A 20,507-nucleotide genomic window follows, 5' to 3' on the forward strand; every position below is an offset into this window, starting at 1 on the left:
AAACTTGATCTGCAACAAAAAACCTTTCAGTCAGTAAAAATGCCAGAAAGTGACGACGAAAGGGAGGCAGCAAGAATAGCAGCTCGACTCCTAGAGGATGACACAAGTCTCCTACAGAATGACCCGAATGCAATACTCATTCCGGTCAACATAAGGAAAACTATAACTCTTAAACTTATAGAAAATGGACTAACATCGAGAGGTGGTACAGTCATATTCGTAATTGAGGCACATGAATATCGGCAGACAGAGGTATTCTATTCATGGATAAACTTTCCAGCAGCAAACGCTGTCACACATAAATTCCACTATTAAAAAATAGAGGAACCTCCGGAAGAGTACACCCCTTTCGAGGAGGTGGAAATCCCATTAAAATACCAAGAGCACCTGCTCTGGTTTAAAGGCGCCCTAAAACATAATAATCACATCACCAGGCTCGGTCCACTAGGTAGACCAGGAGCAACGTGGCCGGTTCTAGACAGCTACACACCACATCCAGACATTGAAAAAATGTCAGCACCAGAACTTTTAGCCCAGCTAAAAATAATAATTAAAATACATAGACAATTAGTCCAATATGTAATGTGGACTTCAACAGTTCAACCGACTATTAACATTCCACAGCTGACCCCTCATCAGGGGAGCACAAACAAAATTACACCACAGAACATACAATCATGTCTGGGTAAAGTACCCATAAAACGGGAACAAATTCCATTCTGGTTAGCACAAAAAATCACTCAAATAGAGGCAGCACTTCCGGATACTACCCCTACTGAGAAACACAGAACTCTGACTGTCTTCCAATGGGGATCGCACCACATGTAGAGGACTGCGACACTTGGGGCACAGTCTTTGCTTCCATTTACACAAAAACACATGGTGTTCCGTCCATGGCGGTAATACCCGATGTGCTAAGACAGATTCAAAATTAATACGGTCCAGAACCTGCTTTAACTCTGGGTATGAAATTACTAAAAGACTTCAAGCAGGTCTCGGCTATATTATTAGCCAACATAAAAGGAGAATCAGCATCTGTAGCGATCCTCCAGGAATTGAAAGAAACAGACGTAGCAGCACAACCATTTGAACTTGCCAGAATCATAGAAAAATGCTATGAAGAACTAGGAAGAGATAGTTTGGGTGGGAAACCAGTAAAACCCCAACTAACTGAAAATCCTGAAAAGATATTTATTAAAAATAATCTAAACACTCCAAAAAAGAGCTGGGATGGAAATAAACAATCCACTCCCAAAGAAAAAAGACTTCAGTCCAGAGGAAGGTCTCCTCGGCGGAGAGAAAGATCTCCGGACCAAGGACACAAGTCTCCCCAGAGGGAGCCCTCTGAGAATAGATACAACCTTAGAAATAGGGATAATCTAAAGAAACCTGATAGATATCAAGATATTGATAGACGTCCCTCTCGATCTTTTCAGACTTCCTCGCAGAAATCGGAAAGAAGAGGACGGTCAGAACACAGGGAAGAGCACGTCAAGTCCAAAGACAAGGAACCTGCTCATCAAAGTAAAAAATTACAATTTCCAAGAAAGAAGGTAGCCAGCATTAAAATAGTTAAACATGCCGAGGATACTGAGGACACAGCTGAAAAACGGAGAGTGGGCCCAGACAGTGCTAGACAGGGCAGCAGATGTGACCATAGCTCGCAAGATCCTGATGAATCATCTGGAGACAGTGGACACGAATGAATACATTCAAGTGGAAACTGCAGACAGCAGAGTTAGCAAACCTCATAAAATATACGAGATAACATTACTTATAGAGGGAGATAAGACTAGGAAAGTAAGGGGTCTATTTTGGGATAACCTTTCCAAAGGCTATGATATCCTTTTAGCTGAGAAAGACTGGCCACCAGAGTTTGTCAGGGAGTGCCCTCATGGCGAAGAAATGATTATGCCTGCCTTCTCAAATCACATTCCAATTCATAAAAAATACACACTTGCAAGAAAGTGGGCAGTAGCCCAAGCTCCTGCATTATATAAAAATCATGTAGGATGGGATGAGGACTCTCCTCCTCACAAAATCCAGTTAAAATGTCAACCAACTGCACAAAGGCAGTACCCAATTAAGCAAGAAGCTAAAAAACAGGTCAGAGAGATCTTAGATCAACTTGAATACCAGGGGGTGATTGAAACATGCACCTCACAAATGAACAATCCTTTGTTTCCTGTTTCCAAGCCAGATGATTCATATCGTCTAGTTTTGGACTACAGACACCTTAACTCATGTTGCAAAACTTTTGCAGTACAAAACTCACACAGTGCAGCACTAATGAATAACATTGTGCGCAAAAAATACAAAACAACATTAGACATCTCTAATGGATTCTTTTGTCAAAACATTGCACCTGAAAGCAGGTATTTGACCGCTTTCTCAATAATGGGTTCGCAGAAAGATTTCTGTCGACTCCCACAGGGGTTCAAGAATAGCCCAGGATTATTCTCAGCAAGAGTAACAGAGTTACTACAAATGTATGATGATGAGGCATTATCTTATGTCGATGACATCTATCTAACAGATGATGACTTGGATACTCACTTGAAAAGAGTGAACACCATAATACTTGGGTTCGCAGCAGAGGGTTACAAATTCAACTTTAAAAAGTCACGAATTGCCCATCTAACTGTCCTGTTTTTAGGATATGAATCATCAAGTGAAGGCAAAAGCCTAGCAGACAATTTCTTAGAGAAGTGTGCTGTACTCCAAGCACCAAAAACGCTGAAGAACTTACAATCGATACTAGGTTTCCTGAATTTCGGAAGAACTTACATTCTAAATTATGCAGAGAGGGTTAAACCTCTCTATGAATTAATAAAACCTGATTTTAAACCAATCAATTGGACTCAAAAACACACAGAAATTTTGAGATCATTGCAAACAGACTTCTTAGCAAAAACAAAATTGCAAACTCGCAATAATACACGCAACCTTGTAATCCGAGTCATCCCAGGAAGATGCGGATTCACGTACCTGACCTCTAATGAGGGAGAAAAGGTATCAATAGCTTACAAATCACACTTGCACACACAAGCTGAAAAAACATTCAGTCTTGCGGAAAATGTTGTAAATGCGGTTCAAACAGCTGTAGCCAGCGAAAGAGACCAAGCCCAAGGCAAAAGGATAACTGTTTTAACAGCAGAATCAGCCTTCGAGGCATTAACAAGTCCACGCAATTTAACTACCTTGGCATTAGATCCAAAATGGATACAATGGGAGAATTCTCTTGCTACAGAAAAAGTGAAATACTATTTTGACCCGGAAATAAAATAATTGAAATATCTAACATATGAAAGAGAATATCCTCTGCCAATCGAAATTCTGCCTCTACAACAGTACGCCTGTGTAATATATACAGACGGATATGCACAACCCTTAGTTTGGGGAAAACAAGCTTATAACGCTACGTGCGAGGTTGTCAAATGCCGGTGGCGCGGAGGTAAATTGAGACCACTGGTAACAATGTCACAATCTGTAAAGGACCATTCAGGTCAACAAACTGAATTAATAGCTTTAAAAATGGCGCTCGACATTGCCGATCGCGAATTCCCGACACTAATAGTGTGCGATTCGCAATCCTGCGTCAAATCATACAATAATGACTTGCAGAAATGGGTTCAAAACGGTTACAAAGATGACACGGGTGCCACAATCAAGCAAAAATCGCTTTGGGAAAAAGTAGTTCTTTTAAAGAAAGAACTACAAAAGACTCACGTGATACATACACTGAGTCATCAGCGTGATGGCGTTCACGTTGCAGGGAATTCATTGGCTGAGACAGCCACAGCGGAAGCAACTAATCCGGCTTCCGTAGCCACAAAAAAGCGTTCAGAAAAATACATAGACGGGGAAACCATGCTGGCGGTAAAAACGTCTTCAAAAGGCGACCGTGCAGCATTACCCGTGAACTATCCACTCAATTATACATACATAATCGATGCAAACTCCGTTCCTTTTGCTCGAATCCCTGGAGTGGGGGATAGAGTAATTCCAAACACGAACAGGAGAATCTTCTTAATACAAGAAGCACATATGGGATTAGGTCTAAGGCATCAGATGATCAAAGAATCTCTGACAGAATTACAATCAGAATACTGGTGGCCGGGAATGAGCTTGCATAATCACAAATTTGCAATAAACTGTGAAAACTGCAACAGAGATCGCAGTGGCAAACCGGCCGAAGTAGTGCCAGAACACCTAATAGAAAGCATAAGGCGATCTATACGCATGATTAAACAGGAAAAATGTGTCCCAATGTATATTATTTAAGACTAGATTCACTTAAAATGTAGACACCAGCTGTCGCCAGAACGGTTATAAAAGATTTGCGCGTCTATATCGGCACATACACAATTGGCATGCTTCATTCTGACCAGGGTCCTGCTTTTAGCTCTCGAGCTTATAAGGAGGCCATGACCAGCATGGGCATTGCATCGCGGTACTCTTGTCCCTTCCATCCTGAGGGAAACGGGATTGTGGAAAGAAAAAAAAGAGACATAAAGCAATCTATAACGGCGAGGGTATTAGGTTCGGGTGATGGGTGGGTCCAACGTAGTCGTAACAATCTGCCAAGAAATTCTCTAAAAGGTTTCAGTCCGTATGAACTATTGTTCGGTACTAGAATGCATATTCAGGACTTAGATAGTCAGACTTCAGTGGTAGAAGAAAAATGCTTTGATATCAAAGATCGTTTGGCTATTTTACAGGACTTAAATGAAACAAGAAAAGACCTAAGCAACGTAAAGCTAAAACAGCAGCCAACAGCCACTGAAGATAAACCACCTGTCCCAGCAAGGCCTGTCTGGATTCCAAAGATTGGGGATCTGGTCAGAGAGAAGATCGCGGTGAAGAAGGAATTTGGGCCTTCTTACAGAAAAGCAGTACCTGTCTTAGTCGTCAACGGAACAAGATCAGTTGTACTACCGCCCCTTGCTGGTAAAAAGGAGAACCGAGTTGTATCCATCGACCTGGTAAAACCACAATCATGTGGCCAATAATAAGTAGTAGGCCCAGTGGACTCCCAAAGAATAGCAGAACACCAAAGTTTGCTACAATACAAGAGGTTCAAACTGAGAGACTAATCACATTTGATAAACCTGCAGTGAATAAAAAAAGGACTATGCAACAAAGCCATGGAACTTGTGCCTCTTAAAACCCAAATTGTAACAGTTCGTCAAGAAACACCTGTCTACAATGATGTAGCCACAGATTATGCTAATGAAACAAAGAAAATTCCAAAAGCAAATGAAAATCCGGAAGCGATTCCAACAATTGACAGAACTGCATCTGGCTACTTCATCAATTTCGATGACTTTTCAGAGGATCCAAGCGAGTCTTTGTTTGGGAAAATTCATTGAGGGAAAATATAGTACAATGGACACAGCAAGTCAGAACATCAACTTGGTCCTAAAGCCACACAAGTCATCTCACATCGAGAAAAGAGAACTATCATCCGTGAATGTCACAGCCAATCCAATACCCGGTGGGGTAGCTTGGGACAAAACAGATTACGAAATCTATGGCCCGGTCGAGCTCTTGAAATATCCACACCAGTTTAAGGTTTCATTAAGTGACTTTGTAAAACCGAGCACATTCTCTGATGATTGGGACTTTGAAAGTATTAATGATATGATGTCAGATTTAGTAATGTCAGCAAAATTTACAGAACATGATTACTTGCAGGGTTCATCTAATTATGAAGAAATGTACTGCTACAACCACTTTGCACATCACTATTTGCATAAATCTGCTCAACCCAGAAATGTTTTTAATTATAATCAATGGGAACATTGTGCAACTCCACCAAAAGGCAGTTCAAAAACATTTTATGAGAAATTCCCATACTTCTCAGGGTTTAACACAAGTGAAGCAGAAACGTTTTATTTCAAAATGTTAAATAGGACAGGAATGAAAACGATGCTGACAAACACTAAATTAATCTATTCAGAAACATTTTATGAAAAAATGAATACATTTGGTTTTGATTTTTGGAAAAACAATATTGAAACAAAAACCATCTGGGGTACCAAAGATTGGCAGGTCCAAGGTATAGAATCATTATTTAGAGCCTGCATGATCCCAGAACAAATGATATTCTTGAATGACACCATTCAACAAACAACCTGTCTTGGCCTAGCCAAAATTAAAGACTTAAACAAACCGTCTATTCCAAAGCCAACACCTGACAGTAATAGCACTACAGATGTTGAGATGGACGTATCCCATATTTTTAACCAAAACAGAACACATCCTGATTGGAAAAAAATGGTTGATCTGGCCCACAGACACAAATAACTGTCAAGATAGATCCCTGAACAAAATGCAGGGGTTCAAATTGACCAGGCCAGATCTAGATACTCCCGGAGACAACATCCAGGGATAGTTACAACATACAGTGTAGGGAAACTCTGCCTTGAATGGCTACAGAAATCCACACTGGCAGAAATTAAGCAACACTTGACTTTACTTAAAGACGGTGCTTGATTTCATAATGGGACCAAGCAAACAGCGTCCAAAACGTTTCATAGCGGCCGGTATATACGCAGCTTACAACGAAGCTTGGAAAGAAATGCAAATTAAAACAGCAGAAAAAATACGGGAAATTGACCGCATTAATTTGGAAAAATCACTTTCTGTTGTGGACAATGGGTTAATGACTGTCTTCCAGAATATATTCACTGGACAGTATTGTATCATCTGCTATAGATATAATAGAGCAGGACTTACTAATGTTACAACACGGTCAGTCCCAATTACGTTCTATTGTACAGCTTGGCTGGACGTTACAAAATCTGCGTTCAGGCTACGTGCCTTGGCGTTTAATCAACACAACGTCATTATTCTCTATCTTTAACCTTACTGATACACAAATCAGCTAGGCACAGAAAGGAGCGGAATATACAATTCTGAGCATTAAAAAACTTGAGAGATTGCCATTGACAATGTCAGAACGACCTGTCATTGAATGGATAATACACGGAATAATAACTATTCCGATAACAACTTTCCAATTTAAATACTGTCAAGAGTATATACCAGCAGGCCAGTATGAAAGGCTGGGTAAAGGGTACATCAAGTCATCATGGAAATTACCTTACACACACACGTTATGGTGAAAAGGACCAGAATGTATTTCTTAGTGGTAATAATTGTAAAAGATCACTAAGTGGTATACTTCTGTGTCAAGGTATTAACCTTAATGGGGCCTGTGAGGGGACTTCAAATAACCTTTCATGTCACCAGCATGGCACACCTGCAACTCGAATAGAGCCATTCTTTGGACGGCTTTCTAACGGGAGCTATATTCTAATAGTGGACCACAGATGTTGTGGCATTGTGCCAGGAAAAGCTTATCTCGTGAGCGTTAGTTCCATGGTCACTTACTGTATGCAAGTATTGTATCCAAACAGCACTCCAGAAAGGGAGGCAAAAATGTGGCCCTTTTTGAATATCTCTTCTATTCGAATTGATACTTTAAGCAGAATGAAGTCTGTTCTTCTACAGACAACTGTGCCCTGGACGTCATCAAAAGAAACGTATGATCTGCAAGTTGCAAGGACAACGGCAGAGATACATACACTTTTATTAACAAATTGCCCCCTGCATTTCGCAGAAATGTTAAGCCAAATCCTAAATATGTCTGATACCAGCGGTATCCCACATATATTTAAGACAATTTTTTCGAGACTGTTAACACCCTTCACAACAGTCTGGGCATTTTTCCTAATTTTGTCCATTCTGTCTTTGGCGGCCTACCACTCCTGTTGGGTCTCTTAGCAGGCATTTTATTTTTGATACTTCTGCTTCATTATGGCATTCAAATCGCAGACAAGACTCCTGCAACGATGGAAGAAACGATCCTAGCAATACGCTATCGGGACCGCATAACTAAAGTCCTTGGATTAGCCCGGCTAAGAGATCTGAATATGACCTGGTTTCTTTCATTCAGGCCCATCTGGCAGAATTGTATCTTACCTGTGCTTCGATGTATGCTATGCGGAGAAGAATGCGTGTTGGACGTCTGTCTTACAATACAATCAGCAGTACCATTGAATACAGATACTTTGCTAAGTCCTGTAACGGCTCATGCATCGTGTTGTCCCCAGCGGTTACCAATCCTGATGACAGCATTCGTTGAGACTTCACCACTGCGATTAGAGGGTAGTGAAGTGCGAGATGAGAGCAACATCACCCAGGTACGACCTTCTGTGGGCACTGCTGATCCTGTCATCGATGATAGCAATCATGCTCAAGACTGCACAGTTGCGGTATTTTCAAACTTGGTTGAACTTTCACCTGAAGCCGTAGACAACTTTTTTGCGAGTCTGTCTGAAATTATGTTCTCCCCTGAACAAAAGGAATAACTTTTAAGCGAACAAGCACACAGCGTTCCATGAACTCTGAATTCGGCCTTCGGCTTTGTTAAACAAAAAGCTACTGAAAATATTTGGAACTATTTTTGCCCTGAAAGCGAAAAACTTTTTCTCCATCTCCCCTTCCAAAATATTTACCTTTTTTTTGGCACTTTTACTCTGCTTAAAGTAGAACTATTCTTAGAGAACAGAGCTTCTATTTTTAGGAACTCTAGAGACAATATATTACCTCAGCCTCTAGCATATTTACAAATAACTGTATTTATATGTGATGGAATGGTCTCGCACTTCTTTTCTGTATTAAGAGCCATTTCATGTGTAATTTTCGCATTATCATTCAGCTGATAAATATATGCAATCCTTTTTTAATGAATGATTACACTGCTTGAAAAGCATACCGTACCTATAATCATTTTCATGTATTTCGCATACACCATTTCAAATGCAAAAATGTATTTTGGGGTGGGTTGGTATACACATGCACCTTTTAAATGTTTACTATTGCTTAAGTTTTAGTAATGATGGACATTAATTCGTGGAGTGGGTGTAGTGTTTTTATCTAGGAACCTGAATCGATATTCCTATTTTATGCCCTTGTCCAGTTATAATCAATAATATCCATACAACGGCATAATAATCATATCCATAATTCAGTCGTAGCACATGCTGTCACATTAAGCAAGGCTACTTCTCCGGCCCCCTAAAAAGCACACCGAGTTCTCTAAACAAAACCAAGCCTCCAGCAACCTGGGAAATCCCCCTTGCTTTTGTTTTGATTTCGTCCTAGAACTCCTGTAAAGCACTGTAAGAACAGCCAGTTCTTAGTGACATCTTTATTGACGTCTTATGTCCAACCTTACGTCAAACCCAGGCACCTTTCAGGTATAAATATACCAACGTTGCCTTAAGCAAACACACGGTGGTGATTTTGGAGCAGAGCAGCTATCTACTTGCCCGAGAGCCCAGCTGGTGCGAGAGCCCACGGACGCTGCCCCTCCTCTTTGACGCACTGAGAGAGACGCTGTCTTTTCTCCTGCCGAGAAATCCAGCTCCGGTGTTTCCAGATACCTTCACGGGTTACTGGGATATCGAGTCCTGAGAAAGAGATACAAGACCTCCTGCTTTCTAATTACCCAGGTACGGAGCTGACTAAACCCTTAAAGAGAATTCTTGAGTCAGATTCTTGGCAAAACAAACTTAACTTAAACTGCTACTTACTTACTCCTTCCCACGTATTAGGCTTAGGTCAGGTACACCGGGGTAGGCGTATTTAGAAGCACCAGTTGAGTACGTTAGTCAATGTATATATGTATATATATTTTATCTATTTTAAAGTATCATATGGCTAAGAAACCATATCAAAGCTTTTACAGTATTATTTTATAATCCTCCTTTTACTGTACGCACTTTACTTTACCATGAGTATTACAATCGTGGCAATTCATTTCTCTTGTATGAGGAAGAAGACTGCTCAATAAGTTACACCTTTTATTGAAAACGCCCGTCTCTCTTTTCTCTGCATTCTGGTGAAACTAAGTACGCACATTTGACTGAGTGAAATAGCGGTCTATTGTTTTCACACGACTCTAGAGATACACTCTTATTCAGGGAGAGCAAAGTTGTCATGTTTTATGGTTGTCAGAAGCTAATCCCTTCTTGTCTATCCAGGGAGGTTAAACTCCTCCTTGTTTATTTGAGAAAGTTTCTAGTGATCTCTGAGCTAGCTAGCAAACCTTAAGTCTAATATAGTCAGTAGAGACCTAGTTAACCTCAGTCCTACGTCTACACTGCTGAATATATTATTCCACTGCGCAGAGCCTATTGGGAATATAGAACTACACTACCACTACAGGGTCGTTTCAGTCCAACGCCAAGACACCTCTGGGTAATCGTGCGCTATGGAAGTTATAATAACATAAGATAACAGCACTCTCTCAATTACAGAATACCTCCTTTCGGTGTCACCGAGGGTGCAGGAAGCAAAGGGAACACACCATTCATCCTTGCCACACTTTTGAGACAAACCTACACCACATAAACTAGCATTCACAGTGACAATGCACATTTTGTTCACACAGAAAGGTTTTAATGTTGGAGACCGCAAAATCTCATTTTTAGTCTGTTGAAAAGAATTCCGTTGTCTTTCTGTCCAACAGAATTCAGCTTTGGGTCTAGTCCATTTTGATAGCGAAATCCTTTAATAAATTTGCTATGATGCTCTCATAACCCAGCAAAAGACAGGCTCACATAACCCAGCAAAAGACGAACTCACATAATCCAGTAAAAGACAGACGTTTCTTCTTGTTGTCTGGTGCTTTAAAAATGGCATCCACAAGTGATCTTTTCGGAACCATCCCCTTGTCAGACAGAGTGTGTCCCAAGTACTCAACTGAATCACAAAACATTTTGCATTTGTTCTCCTTAAGCGTTAAATCGTGTGATTACAGACGTTTGCGGACCTCCAAAACATATACCATATGCTCTTCCTGATTGCGAGAAAAGATAAGTATGTTTTCCTGGAAGCATTTCATAAAAGCATCTACGTCTTTGAAAATATGTTACGTAGCCCTCTGAAAGACCAATGCCGTAGAGGCTAACCCTAAAGGCATTCTCTTATACTGAAAAGGTCCCTGTGGCGTAAGGAATGCAGTAAATGTTTTAGACTCCTCAGTCAAGGCTATCTGATGATAGGCTGATCGAAGATCAAAGGCTGATCGAAGATCAAAAGGTAGAAAACACCTGGCCCCCTTCTAGTATGCAAACAACTTCTATAATATCCGGTAAAGGGTGACAATCCACAACCAAACTGGCATTTAATGCCCCCAAGTCCACACATAACCTCAAACTTTTATCAGATTTCCACACCAAAACTATGGGAGAAACTCATTCAGATGATTCCACCTCCTCAATATTATCTTCTTCAATAAGTCCCTGTAATTAATTATTTAGGATCTTCTCTCACATTCACTGGAAGCCCTCTAAGTTTCTATTTGACAGGTACCGTTCCTTTTTTTAACTCTAATCTTGTGACTGAAACTATTGAGTTTCCCAAGTCTTACTGAAAACCCTTTGGGAAACCGGTTAACAATTCATTTTTGTTGTCACCTTCTGAGACAACCAAAACAAGATTACACTTCCTAGGATTGAGAATTATTCCCAAACTCCATTGATTCCTCCAACCTAATACATTCACCCCTTTGAGCGCTACATACAATTTAATGTGAGCCACACGCCCTTTAAATTCAACATCAACTTCTTCATATCCCACCATGTCAATGTTAGACCCATCAAGGCTCTTGCAACAACATCAGATTTCTTCAGATCTTTAAGACTTAATAATTCACCAAAACAATAAAAAAATATTCTTCAGTAATTATCGTCCAAGGTGACCCAGAGTCAGCCATACATTTGATTTCCATACCTAAAACACATACAGTGCATTTAGGTGGCTTGAGACCAGCATGTTCACTATTATTTTCCCCCACATCACTAATGGGCAACACAGTGCCTGTACAGCTCACACCATCATCATTCTCTTCCTCCCTAATATAACAACCTTTACCTTTGTTGAATCCCACATTACAATTCCCTTTAACAAATCTACATACCACAGCAAAGTGCCCAATTCATCCACATTTTTTGCATTATTTACCTAATGCAGGAAACCTTGGAAAAGACGCCCCATGACTAACACTCCCAAATCTAAACAATGGAAAGACTTATCAATTTTTATACACTTTCTGCCCACTGCGTGCATGTCCAGATTTCGAGCTGCACACATCCTCCAATAAACCTTTGCTGTCTTTATTTAAGGATTTCATCCACTTTTCAGGTTGTTCCATAGCTTTGGCAGGACTCATATCACATCACATAAATTTGTATCACCAATAATCAACAACTGATCTTGCACCTTCTTGTTTCTGACGTGAACAAAGATTTGGTCTCTGATCATTTCATCTATAATAGGTCCAAAATTGCAGTTAACAAAGAGTATGTTATCCAGTAAGAAAATCATCGAAAGTTTCACAATCCTCTTGAACTCTAGTATAAAATTTGAACATATTCAGAGCAATGCTGGACGTAGGTTTAAATCTGGTCTCATTCCGCACCATGGCTTCCACAAAGCCATTTCTGTCTCCACTCCATTTAGCTTGCAGAAGTGTCCTAAATACAACTTGACCTTCTGAACCCAAGTAATGTGGAAAAATCTTTTTTTTTTCTTTCAGCGCCTAGTCTTTCTCCATCAATGGCTTTAGGGTAGGTAAATAACTCTTACTTCCACCTCACCCATGGAATGGGAGATTTTCCCTTGGAGAAACTTAGAGGGATGGTCAAAATGTACTAGAAGACAAAATAAAGTTCAATAAAACTGAGTAAAATATTAGCAATTACTGTATAAGAGAACGCCCCTCCCCCCAAAAAAACACACTCAACACAAGTGCCTCTCATTGGTATAAAAAATGTCCTTACTAGAGAATTAATCATGAGTATTTTGCCCACCACAAAGAAAGGAGTTAGCAGCATGCTTCGATACAATGTTTTCCAATGTATGCACAATGTTCTCGGCCACCAATAAAGGCGTACGCGTAAACAAATGCGCCCGGGTTAAATTGCCAGACAGTGGCTGGGCAGCAACAAGACTCAGGGAGTAGCAAAACTACGCAATGGACGTGTGCATAGACAACGGGGTCACAGGAGTAGACCTTCCAATGCACGCAGATTCGCATGAAGAGCTGGAAGAATGTGGAAGGCTCGTGTATGATGTACACGGTAAGATATTTGCAGCAGGTGTGAAAGATGCAGCGTGTGCTGGCAATTGGTGGGGGTATACGACGTACAATAAAATAAACACACAAAAAATCCCAGGTTTGAAGAGAAGAGTAAAGTCTTAATGGTCCATAGTCTTGAATTCCAATGAGGCTGTGGAGTTGTGGCAAAAATCCTTAAGGAGGAACACAAAATCTAAAGTCATCAGATGAATCCAATACAGGTCTGTTTAAGACAAAATCGCAAATGTGCCGCGGAAAAAGTAGCAGAAGTGTCTTCAACTTTTCACCAAGGTAGTAATGATCCAAAGTAGAGCATAGTTTATATAAAATCTTTACTTGTTGCAGCACTGTACAATATACCACCACATGCAAATACTCTATATAAACTAACTCCAGTTGGAACTTAGAACAAGCTCCATAGCAATAGAACATCAGGGTAACTTAAAGAAATAATTGCGGGTTTATATAGCGCTAGGAATCGACTCCCGGAGGAGTATCTCCACGCTTCGCCCGCTGGGGAACCCGTCCTGGCTCACCCTGAGAGATGGTCCCTGATGGGTATCTCTAAGGTGCGACCAAGCATCCCCGGCGGTCTGGGGGGGCCGTTGTGAAGATGAGGCAAGCTGATGCCCAGAGTTGCAGAGTGTGGTTTCTGACTAGAGTAGGCACCGAGGCGAGAATTATCGAGTCCGCTGACCCTGGTCCACGACCCTGCCGCGTCGGGAATCGAACCCTGGTCCCGGGCCGTTCTCTGCTTACGGGTCTGCCGCCTCTAACCAGTGAGCCACACTTCTCCACAATACAACATAGTAAAGATATTACTAAAAAAGAAAGAACAAGCTTATAAGTAAAATTGAACCGGTAGGTACAAGACAGGAGTATGCAATGCCCTCACTATTGTTAGACCTATCAATATAGCTCTCCTGAAGAAAAAATATAGAGTCAACATTTCTATATTGAGTGAAGCAAGATGATTATAAATACTACTCACTGGGGCTATCCTTCGCTTCCTTGCTAATTCTGATATGTTTCGGATATCAGAACTTCCCTACTGTTCTGAGGTGTCTGGACTTCAACTACAAATAATTGTACATGATCGCATTATCTTATCCACGGCAAACACAAGAAGAAGATGGACGGAGTGCTGAAACTTTTCAGACACTCACCCCCAGTCACAGATCTGGGTTGAATCGATCATCAATCTATAGCTCTCTTCGTCACCCCAGTTCAGACCCACATTTGTTCGGGTTTGATTGTTTCCATGAGGAACAGGGTCACAACTGATTTGCAAATGGCTGGGTCTGAACTGGGGTGGCGAAGTGAGCTAAAGAACGATGATGGATTCAACCCAGATCTGTGACTGGGGTTTAGTGTCTGAAAAGTTTCAGCAATGCATCCATCTCCTTTTTTTGCTTTGCTTGCTCTAAGTTGGCAGGCTATGCCCGACGTTGGACCATTGCTCACTGTCACTGGATTCAAGCTAGCCTGGCTGATGAAGGCGTGATATCCCGAAACCACTCGTAGGATGCTGGTTTACGGTCCAGGGAAGACCTGGCTTGGCAGTTCAGGATGGACTGTTCCCATGAGAAACAGGGTCAAGGCTGATTTCCATATGGCTTGGTCTGAACTGGGGTGGCAAAATGCGCTAAAGAACAATGATGGATTCAACCAAGATCTGTGACTGGAGGTGAGTGTCGGAAAAGATTTAGTGCTTCGTCCATCATCTCCTTGTGTTTGTATTATCTGATCCACAACAAGCTTGCAGGAAAACCATACATAACAGCGTCCTTTGTTTAACATTAGGCTCATCAAATATTTAGGTATGTTCCCGACTAACAGGATGCCAGATTTTATTTGCCAAAACATTCCCTCTTCTCTTGATGCCCTCTACAAAGACATGTAGAGTCGAGGGAAATTAGCAATCTCATAGTTGGGCAGGGTGGCAAGCATCACAATTAATGTCATTCCTCAATTCCTATATTTTACACAGAATCTTCTGCTAAGAGTCCCTAAGCCCATTTTAACCATGATAAAATAAGTAATGTATGTAAAATGGCACAACAGTCAAATGATAGGATTTACATGACATTTACAAACTACTCGGACTTCGAAATCATGATTTGTTATGACACCAGAGCCCACAAGAGCGATAGAGAAACACATTACAAAGTTGTCCATTAAGCATTTTCACTGCCCTTCATCCAGTCCTCACCAGGTCTTTACAGTACATAAATCTAGGCTCAAGCAACAGACATAAGTTTCACTTTGCCATCATTGTCAATAAGGTCCTTGGGGCAGGCGACACTAAAGTAGCTCATAATATCTTTTAAGCATGGCAAAGGTTGGGCACAGCTTTCAGCTGCAGGATCAGGACACCCCAAAATCGCGCCTACCATTAATTTCGGTCTATTCCAGTGCATTGAAGATGAAATTGTGAGACTGCCTGCCAACAGATAAGCTTACTCAAAAGCAGAAGGGTAATGACCCATAACACACCAGTAAATTTTCAGTGGAACTGATGAAAAAGAAAAACAAGCATGATATTGAAATGGTCAAGTCAAAGTCCAAACTACTACTGGAAAGAAAAGCTGATTCAGGACCTAAAGAGAGCTGGGCGTTAAACTAATGTCCTCAACTATCCCAGAGATAAAGCAGTTTTGAGATGAGGTGTGGGGCAGTATATCTTCCAAGTGATACAGTAGAAAAAACTCTGATAGGTAACGTTTAATTCTAGTTATTGCTGCTATGGAGTCCCTTCTAAATCGGCTGTGTGCTACTATTTCAATTTACATAATTTTGATCATTTATTTTAGATTACGATTATTTCAACCTGGTAAGAACCTATTCATGTATATCCCAAAAATGTTTTTAATTATTTTTTCTTACAGTTACTGTTTCAAAAATATAATATATTTTGTAATATTTAAGTGTCACTGGGGGTGGCGTAACCCATGTTTTTTGCTGTAGCATAATTACAGCAAAATTATGTAAGGAGCATCACCAAGCGTTTCGCGATTTTTTTCTTAGTGCAAAATGCACTCATGAGTCCAAATGGACCCAAAGATGCATTTTGCACTTGGGAAATAGAGCTAAATGCTACAGAACAATAACAGCAGCAGCCAGCTGCCGCTCACGCTCTATTTGTTACTGTGCTCTTGGCTAGACATTTTTGCCCAAAATTACTCAAACAGGCAGAAATGTGTACTTTTGCATCAGAAGAATAACACAAAATAACTCGGATTACTCTGGCAAAATTAAAATTTTGCTCAGGCCTTGAGTTAACTATGCAGGATTATCAGTTTTTACCTTTGCATATATAAGTTAAGGTGAGTTTCATAACCCTACCCTGATCCCTTATGATTTTTTTTATATATACAAAATCAGGACATGACCTGTAATAAAGGATGCAACAATTTTCTTCAACTTATGGCCAGACAGATATTGGGGGACCAGCAGCGATACGTAAAAATACAAAGCTGTCTCAGAGGTCCTTATTTTAAAAAAATGTTGGTACCTAAAGATTCCTGCTGGACCAACCATCCAGATATCACTATAATTGTAACCCCTCCGTGACCACGCCGAGTATGATATCTCATTAGACGCAAATTTCTCAAAACAGCTGAACGGATTTAAACCAGATAATGAAAAGCACGATTTTTGAGTGAAGTAATATCTTTTTGACAAATATGTTAAGCTGCTTTTTCCCCCATCACTTCCTGAATTTTCCTAAGGAAGTTAGGAACGAACATGGGAAAACAATGTTGTTGGACTTCCTTTTTTCCTGGCCCCTGCCTGGAGGAAGGATCACACACAAAAAGTAAAAAAAAAACTCTTCCTACGGAAACTCTGACCGGACTGCAACTACACAGTGGTGTCTGCCCCTGTGTGATATATAGATTATACATACACACACACAGAAAGATGTAACTAGCACGGTGGAAATAATTAAGTTTGGAATGCTACAAAAGATGTGAGCGTCCATCAAAATGTGATGAAAGAGTCGAAATATTCGTTATCAAGCTCTCAAAGTCAACAAAATTTGCCCCAATAAAGAAACAAACTTGAGCATTTGAGCTAGGTAAATCAAGGGCACAGATGCCACTGAGTGCATGAAAAAGCAAAATGTTAATTACCTATGAGGCCCATTAATTGGTTTATGTCATCAGAACATTAATGTATGGTATTTTTTTTTTATATTGCATGTGGCTGAAGCAGCAAAATATGCCTTGAATGCAGTATAAAAGAAAAGGTTACTATAGTAAACTAGTATTATTACACTAATTGCAAATTCCATTGGGTGAAATCTGTTTTTCATGGTAAGAAAGGAGTTTCAGCCAATTACAAAATAATTTTACAGGATTATGGTTTGAAGCCATTGCCCAAGGGATGTTGTGTAAAGGTATACAACTTTCTCTTCTTGGGGACTCAAAATGTAACCATTGGTTTCCGTGTCAAAAACAATAGATTTTCAGAAACCCCAGACAAATTGTTGGCCACTCAGTCATCTTTCTAGGTCAATCATGTTTTTCCAGACCTTCCTAAACAGAAACTCATGCAGCCAAGCCCGTCTGGCCCTCAACACTAATAATTATGACACCTTTAGGCTATAGGACGTTCAGTCCTTTCCCACGTAAAGCACGTGAAGAAATATTTGGATATGCATAAGTAGCTAATTGCTTTGTCATAGAAGGGTCGAAGTGCCAACTTTCTGTCTCCACCCTCGTATGGACAATTAAGGTGACCAGTTTGTCAAAACTACATTCATCAACATGGAAAAGGGAATTTAACAAGGCTCGCAAGCCTAAGATCTGCATTTTTCTAGTAATAACGTGGGGAAAATTAATGCATATTTTACACACAGTCATCTGTGTAGCGTAAACTGCTTAGTAATAGAGTTGTTTGTCCCTCTGATGTGTGTCAAGGCATCACAGGGAAGCAGGCCCACTGTTCAAAAGCAGGCATCCTGGGCTGAAAACGAAGACAAAATAAGACAACTGATTCAGAACACCAGGACAATCCGGGCCGTACGACTACCACATCAGAAGGACTCACCGTCAAGGAGATCAGGAGACTCTATCCAGTTCTTAATTTGTAAAAAGGGATAAGTGAGAATGCCCAAGCTATTCTAAGAAGGTCTCCTTTGGCGCTATTAAAGCTCTATGTGCTGCATACCAAGGATGCGTAGCCTGGAATTCATCTAAGGCCTCTTTAATCCACTGCCTGCCTGTTTAGCTCACAGTTAAAGTACCTGCATTCTCCTTTTGTTACTTTTTCCATATTTATCTTCCTCCTCCTTTCCCTTTTGTGCGTTTTCCCTTTCTTGCTCTCACTGGTAGCCTCTTGGTCAATATCTTATGAGGAAAAAAAACGAACGCCTGGTTCAAATTAAGCACTGTTATTTCACAGGAATAGAACTATTTCACCCTTTAACAGATCGTGTTTATCAGGGGTCTGTTGGAAATCTAGTTCAAGCCTACAAATCCCAGAATACATTAATTTGCTTTAAAAAAAAAAAAAGAGGGAGAAGACTGGAACAGGAATTGTGATGTCCCGGAGACAGGCAGTCATCTGGTGGGTACACAACATTCCAGGTCACATTCAAAAATTGATTGAAGGCTGGAGTTTTCCATATTCTTTATCAAGCTCTTCGAGTCGACAAAATACGCCCCATAAAAGAAACAAATTCGAGAATGTGTCCTAGGTAAATCAAGGGCGCTGTTATCACGGACTGCATGAAAAAGTAAAATTTAACTAAAGCTAAACGTTGGAAACAAAAACACATGCAACACCAACACCTTAACTATCGGTTAAGAAAAGATCGTCAAATAGGCCTATAAGTGTTAGGTATTTTACTCCCGTGGGCGACCGGAAAATTGGTGACAGAGGAAGATTTATCCTGTATATTTTGGGGACGCCACTGAGGCGTGTACTTAAGCAACAGAACTGCTTTACTAGGGAAGTGGTGGGGGCGGGGGGGGGGGGGGCACCAATATTACTAATTTCATAGCCCCGTCCTGCAGTTTTATCAAACAACTAAATCAAACGTCCCTCTCCTCCGTTTCCATCCTGCCAAAACTTGCCCCAGGTCACTATGAATCCAGTTTGCAGCTGCGGCACACGCACACACACAGTCTCCTTCTCGGGCCCAAGCACCCCAGAGCGGCCAGTCGGTGCTATGGTCCCACCAGCCGTGTGGATGGCGAGGCTCGATGCTTACCTTGTGCGAGCACCCCAGGGAGGAGAGTGACTGCGAAGGAAAGCAGGCAGAGGCAGACGACCAGCGCCATGACGGCTCCCGAGGGCTACCGGGGAGAACAGGTATTAAAATACAGAAGTGTATCCGAGAGGGATGAAACGGCACGGATGACAACGCCGAAGATGTGAATCAACGAATAGGAACTCAGCGGCGCCTCGCGCACAGACGGGCGCGGCCAACGGGCGCCCTCGCACGGGATCACTGAGAATCCAACTGTTTCGTTGGTGACGGCGCGACCGTCCTGCTGCGTGATAAGCAAGTCCGATAACAATTAAAAGAAAAAATCTCTTCCTCCACCATCCCTTCCTTTACATTCCGGGCGCACAAGGAAAGGTTCAGACCTCCTGTTGAAATCACGCCCCTTACACCTGTGCGGCATCTGGATTGGTGAGCTCGGTTACCAAACGCCACGCCCTGACTTGGGGTTTGTGCATAGGTAGGCGGGGCCTCTGCAGAACTGACCCTGCCCACTTCAAACCTGAGTTTGAGATTCTGCCAGAGAAACCAGCCGTTGCATTTGAGCAAGGCCTGGAGGATAGCATCCTACCAAGTAACCTCCCCTACAGCCGCGGTCGGTAGTGGAGTACCTGACGGGGCGTTGACGTGGGGAGGGGGAGGGGCAAGGTGGGGGGTAGTAATGTATGGATAATGGAGGTTTGCAGGTAAGTAAACATTTAAATAAAACAAACGAATTTCGTTGCACGCACTGCATTGCATTTGGGGATACAGTGCACGCAACAAAATTCTTTTGATTTATTTATATGTTTACTTACCTGCAAACCTCCATTATCCATACATTACTAACCCCCACCCTGCCCCTCCCCACGTCACCGCCCCGGCAGGTACTCCCCTACCGACCTCGGCTGCTCCCCTAATGTATCTTTTACTGTTGATTGTTAATGAAGGGCTTTCTTAAAGAAGTAGCACAGCATCCCTGGAACCATCAGGACCGCCCCAACCCTGCTGCAATTTAGAAAAAAGTTTGAGACTTATCTCTTTAAAGGCTACATCTCAAGAACGCTACATTATCACAACCTAGCGTCCTCTCTTAATACTCATCAAATCTATACTTGTCTTTGACCAAGTGCAGTATTC

General features: G+C 41.3%; 1 protein-coding gene across 2 annotated transcripts in view; it reads right to left on the reverse strand.

Annotated features, from left to right (window-relative positions):
* LOC144755519 (membrane cofactor protein-like) overlaps positions 1-19,805 on the reverse strand; it is a 584,025-nt gene extending 564,220 nt beyond the window's left edge. Inside the window, exon 1 of one of the 2 annotated variants that reach the window (XM_078644523.1) lies at positions 19,374-19,805. In XM_078644523.1, the coding sequence (XP_078500649.1) occupies positions 19,374-19,443 (70 nt within the window). In that variant the 5' untranslated portion in view covers positions 19,444-19,805. The remainder of the gene's footprint in view (positions 1-19,373) is intronic. The other variant, XM_078644522.1, reaches the window with a different exon arrangement.
* Positions 19,806-20,507: the final 702 nt, after the last annotated feature.

The sequence above is a fragment of the Lissotriton helveticus genome, chromosome 5_1 (assembly GCF_964261635.1).
Source record: "Lissotriton helveticus chromosome 5_1, aLisHel1.1, whole genome shotgun sequence".
In the NCBI taxonomy this organism is placed as follows: Eukaryota; Metazoa; Chordata; class Amphibia; order Caudata; family Salamandridae; genus Lissotriton; species Lissotriton helveticus.